Here is a 5785-nt window from a genome sequence, read left to right on the forward strand (position 1 = left end):
AAGTTGTTGGCTCGAAAGAAAAGAAGATACATTTCCCCCAATGATCATTCCTAAATCATTTTCTAGGACATAAAAGTAGGTAAACACATGGTAAATTGGTAGTCATTTACTCCCTTAACCAAATTTATCCCTATAATTAATTAATAGTCATTTTCACATTACATTTTTCAAAATATTATATTTATTATATTCAAATGGTGATATAAAATTATCATTCTATTTATAGTTTCTTAAAGATTGTGCAAAATAAATAATGGACAAGTATTTGTTGGACGTTGGACGGAGGGAGTAGTAGTTTCACTTGTACGATCAATACTATGAATCAAATGCAAAAATTCCAACACTAGAAATGAATCAACAAAGCATAGTAAATCCAAAAATATTCATTCAATACATAAACTCAGCTGAATATTAAGCTCCAACATTTTTTACCAAAACATCAAGTCAGTAGAACAACTCTACTAGATCTCGTTTTAGAAATAAGCTCCTACTAAACAAAACGGAAAGTAACAAAAAAAACATAAATTTTTCAATGGAACCTTGAAGAGAACTCCAATCCCTCCACCTCAAAATCCTAACTTAGTACGCCTCCAGTGCCTGCGCTTGGCATTGTACCTGCAAAGCACAAAACACAACTTCTAAGCATCAAAATGGTCACAATACCCACAACTCCGTTCACCCAAAAATTAACACAAGATACAAAAAGGAGCCAAAAAATACAAAAAGGAAAGTGAACACCCACAACTTCTTAGCCCCAAAATTAACACAATGTACAAAAAGGAACCTAAATGCAAGAGGAGGAAAGTTAATGCCCACAACTTCTTAGCCCCAATATTAACACAATACATAAAAAGGAACCTTAAAAGACACAGAGAATAGTGGATACCCCCAACTTCTTAGCCCCAAAATTAACACAATATACAAAAAGGTACCTAAAAATGCAAGAGGAAAGTTTTTTTTGGGTAGTTATAGGGAATCTTATAACTAAGATAATCAAGCACAAAGGAAACAAAAGGCTAGACAATTAGACATAGTTTCAGTTCCTACGTAGGTTCTTTTCACCTCCCTCAAGGTACTACTTCACTATCCGTCACACAAGAGTATTTTGCCTTGCAAGGTAGTCCTTGCTGATTCACACAGGCACCCCTACTCCTCTACTTTTACATGTTTAGCTAGGATATTAATTTAAGTAAAGACAGGACACTAGCTAGCTTATGCTTCAGACAAGCTCGAAAGAACACATCTTGGATCACTAGTTTCACAAGTGCAGCCGACATTTCCCATGGAATACAACTTGATTCTTCCATGCCAGACATGGTATATACTCTATCGGTTTTATAATGAGTTTCCATCTAAGCGCATTCCTCTGGCAAGTCCCAACTAGCTCTTGTAATAACTTGCCGATTCAACAACTAACACCAAATATCAGATACTCAATCATTTCATCCGCCCCTTTACATAGAGGACAGAAAGGTTCTACATCTACTCCCCAGTTTGAGCAATCTGTCTTTAGTGAAAATACACAATACCCACAACTCCTTAGCCCCAAAAATCAACACAATGCACAAAAAGGATCCTAAAAATGCAAGCGGAAAGATTTTTTTGTGTAATTATAGAGAATTCTATTACCAAGTAAGTAGTCAAGCACAAAGGAAACAAAAAGAACTAGACAAGTTGACATAGTCCCAGTTCCTATGCACACCTACTCCTCTACTTCTTTTACATGTTTAGTTAGGATAGTAAGTTGAGTAAAGACAGGACATTAGCTAGCTTAGGCTTCTGACGAGTTCAAAAGTAGACATTTTGGATCACTAGCTTCACATTTGCAGCCGCTATAAGTTTCATGGAGCTTGCTCTATTGTTTGTATAATGAGTTTCCATCCAATACCATTTCTCTGGCCAGTCTCAACTAGGTCTTGTAATACCTTGTCAATTCAACAAGTTACCCCAAATATCAGCTGCTATAGTACATTGGAAAAACAGGTGCCCAATAGTTTCATCAGCCCCTTTACATAGAGGACAGAAAGGTTCTACATTGACTCCCCAGTTGAGCAATCTTTCTTATGGGGTAAAGACACAATACCAACAACTTCTTAGGCCCAAATTAACACTGTACACAAAAAGGAACCAAAAAATACAGAGAGAACAATGAATACACACAACTCCTTAGCACCAAAATTAACACTATACAAAAAAGGATCCTAAAAATGCAAGAAGAAAGATAATACCCACAACTTCTTAGCCCCAAATTAACACAAAACACAAAAAAGGGAACTAAAAAATACAAAGAGACCCAAAACTTCTTAGCCCCAAAATTAACACAATACACAAAAAAGGAACCAAAAAAATACAAAGAGAAAAGTGAAATACCTGATGGTGTTATCAGTCCTCATGCGGATCCAGTAAGGAATAGGCCTATTCTGCCTCTGCTTCTTTGCCAGCTTCTTCTTGATCATGAAAGTCTTGTGGGACGGCTACACACACCCAAAACAAAACCGGTAAATTCAACAGAAATTGTGAGGTACTGCGTTAATAATGATGCTTAATGGGTAAACGGATCTCACCATTTTCACGATCGGCGAGTTCCTCCCCGGAGCTGACTGCTGCTGCTGAAGATGAAATACAAGGATTTGGTAAAACCCTAGTTTGCGGTTGTTTTATAGTGTAAACGAAGCCCAATTAGTGAAGAGTGTTTGGGTCAGATATATGTAAAAGCCCAATAAGGATGTTTATGGGCAGCTCAAAGCCCATTTTTGAAGTGTTTTTTTTTTTTATAATTTTTTATAATTACTCTCACCCTATTGCAATTTAAGAAATCGTTTGCTACGAGGGATAAGAAATATCAATCTCGTGATAAAATAAATGATTATTTTATCAATTTTGGTTGATTCTCCTTTTGTATATTAGAATTACCATATATTTTCTATGCTTTTTTTATCTCTGACGGTTATGGTAACGTAAGGCTAGAGCTTGGAGCTAGGTAGAAATTGATTTTGCGATTAATATGATTTAAATGGATATATTCAATGATATAATTCCAGACTTGTTATCAAGAGTTATACTCGGAAAGGAGACATTAATTTTAATGAGACTATTTTCACTAGTATCATAAAATGCTCATTAAGAATTGTTATGATGGCTGATTATGATTTTAAATTATAAAAAATAGATGTGAAAATTACCTTATATAATGGAGACCTGAAGAGAAAATTTATGTGGAACAATTAGAGGGAGAAAGTTTATGTGGAACAATTAAAGAGTTTCGAAATATAAAAAAAAGATTATATGTCGGCTAAAAAATTTAATATATGGACTCAAACAAGCCGCACGACAATAATATATAAAATTCAATGATACCATAGCATATTTTATTTTTAAAAAATTACATTGATTAGTGTATAAACTAAAAAATCAGTTGGAGCAAATTTATATATTTAGTTTTTTATGTTGATAACATTTGCTTGTTGTTAATGATTTAGGCATATTACGTGAGACGAAATCTCTATGAATTTTAAAATAAAAAATATGAGTGAGATATCCTATGTGATAGCGATAAAAATAATTCATGATAAATCATAAGGATTATTGAAATTGTCTTAGAACAACTATATTGAAAGAGTTCTAGAGAGATTTAAAACAAGCAATTATTTGATAGAAATTATTCATATTTAAAAAGGGAATAAATTTAGTCTCGTGCAATTTCTGAAGAATAATGTGGAAGAGGGCCGGCTCCATGTTATAAGAAATAAGGCATAAATCTTAGGCCCCAATTTTAGGGGGCCTCAAATTTTTACTACAAAAATATATTATATATTAATTTTTAATTTAAAAATTAATTATTTATGATAAAAGTATATTTTTTTAAAAAAATAATATATTATTTTATTCTCTTTAACCCCATTCAAATAGAAGAAATTAAGAAAATATTGTTTTGCCTTCTTACGTACGCTTCACTAATATTCACATTATTTTATTCATTTTAACTCATTTTGTATTATTTTTATTCAATTTTTTGATAAGTTAAAGTAATACTTTGTCAAAAATATAAATTGATAGACGAAAAAGTGTTGAACAAAGTGAATTTCAAATTCTTTTCTTATATCTTCATAAATTTTCAAGCATTAGGACAAGCATATTAAAGTGGGGAGCAAGTTATCAACTTCTTGAATTAATTATATTGTTCTAAGATCTTATCTTTATTTAAAGTTTATCAACTTATTACTTATAGAATTATGTTAATAATTCACTTAATGATTGTCTAAGTGAAAAAATATTTTTCAACGTTGAATTAATAATCTTACCTAAAAGTAATAATTGAATTTTTTTTTCCCAAAGAAATCATTTATAAAAAAATATGAAGTAATAATTTAAATCTAAAAAGTGTAAGAAAATATATATTTTAAATAAATACATATAAAAGTTGTTTAAATTTTAGGCCTCTAATTAAGATTTCACTTTAGTCCTCCACTTATGTTGAGCCGCCCCTAATATGGAACAAAAAAATAGAGTCAATTTCTTACTTTTCTATTATATATTGAAAATTTGATGTATGTTCAAACCTGCACAAAATTGAATATTCATTTTGCGATATGTTAGAAAGTTATCGGAGTAACCTATGAATTGATCACTTGAAAACTGAAAAGAAAGTCTTAAATGATTGTTCGGGTATGTCGTGGAATTTTTTTGAAAGACAAGAAGAGGTACCTTAAAGAACAATGTAGAAATGATCCTGTATAGAGATCCAACCACTTAAAGTTATTGGATACTCGAATTCAGATTTTGCTCGATATGTTGACACTAGAGAGTCCAAGTTTGATTACTTATTTCACCAACTAAAAAAGTAAAATTGTGGAAGAGTGCTAAGTAATCTGTCATTGATACATCCAAATGAAAATAAAATTTATGACATGTTTTGAAGCCACAACGCATTATGATTGCAAAATTTTATTTCAAGACTTGGGATTGTCGACATCATTACTAAGTCACTGAAAATTTCTTGTTATAATACTGCAAAAATATTCTTCTACAAGAACTATAATTACTCCAAAGATGTCAAACATATGAAATTAAAGTACTTTACCATCAAGGAAAAAGTCAAATTTAAAGAGTGTTACTTGAGAATATTAAAACTGATCTCATGTAGATCCATTAATAAAGGATTTACAATCAAAGACATTTAAGGAGCATGTTCAAAGAATGGATCTTGGTTATACTTACGATTCATGCTTATGAAGTTTTGACACTCTGAGGTCAATTATGTGTTCCTGATATATATTAATGAATTTTTTGTTTCTCATAATGACGTACACATTATTGTTATGAAATATTACAAGATAAGTTTCAATGAGACATTATTGCGGTCTATAATGTTATATGTTTTATAGCTTATGAATCTAATATGATAAGTTGCTAATGTAATAGTATATGATAGGAAATATGTATCACAAATTATGTATAATCGCTATAACTTACATTAGTGATTTGTCATATTATGGTATGTATGATGGAAATTACAAAAAAATATTTATTTCATGTGCAACTAATGATTATGCCATTAAATTTTAGTATTATGCGGTCATTGAGCCAAGTGAGAAAAGACAATCTTATTATTATTTGTGGTCCAATTAATGTAAAATCCATAAATAATATTTAATAAAAAAATGTATCTCATCCGTACACTGATTATTTGATGGACGTACCAGATTAAGTCTTAATTAACCTCTATAAATCACTTTTCTCTCTGTCAATTTGGGTTAACACATATTCTCTATACATTTTTCATTAT

At 31.0% G+C, this 5785-nt stretch overlaps 1 protein-coding gene across 1 annotated transcript; it reads right to left on the bottom strand.

The window, feature by feature from the left end:
- Positions 1-322: 322 nt before the first annotated feature.
- LOC129891497 (60S ribosomal protein L39-3) lies at positions 323-2672 on the bottom strand. Its single transcript, XM_055966881.1, has 3 exons — positions 2565-2672; positions 2371-2474; positions 323-615 (listed from the first exon to the last, which is right to left on the bottom strand). The coding sequence occupies exons 1-3, from the start codon at positions 2565-2567 to the stop codon at positions 567-569; spliced, it is 156 nt and encodes a 51-aa protein (XP_055822856.1). The 5' UTR covers positions 2568-2672; the 3' UTR covers positions 323-566.
- Positions 2673-5785: the final 3113 nt, after the last annotated feature.

This window comes from Solanum dulcamara, chromosome 6, assembly GCF_947179165.1.
Source record: "Solanum dulcamara chromosome 6, daSolDulc1.2, whole genome shotgun sequence".
Classification (NCBI taxonomy): Eukaryota; Viridiplantae; Streptophyta; class Magnoliopsida; order Solanales; family Solanaceae; genus Solanum; species Solanum dulcamara.

Coding starts and splice junctions, on each gene's coding strand:
- LOC129891497 (XM_055966881.1), bottom strand. Junction 616..2,370: donor AGGACTGATAACACCATCAG/GTATTTCACTTT, acceptor TGTGCTTTGCAG/GTACAATGCCAAGCGCAGGC.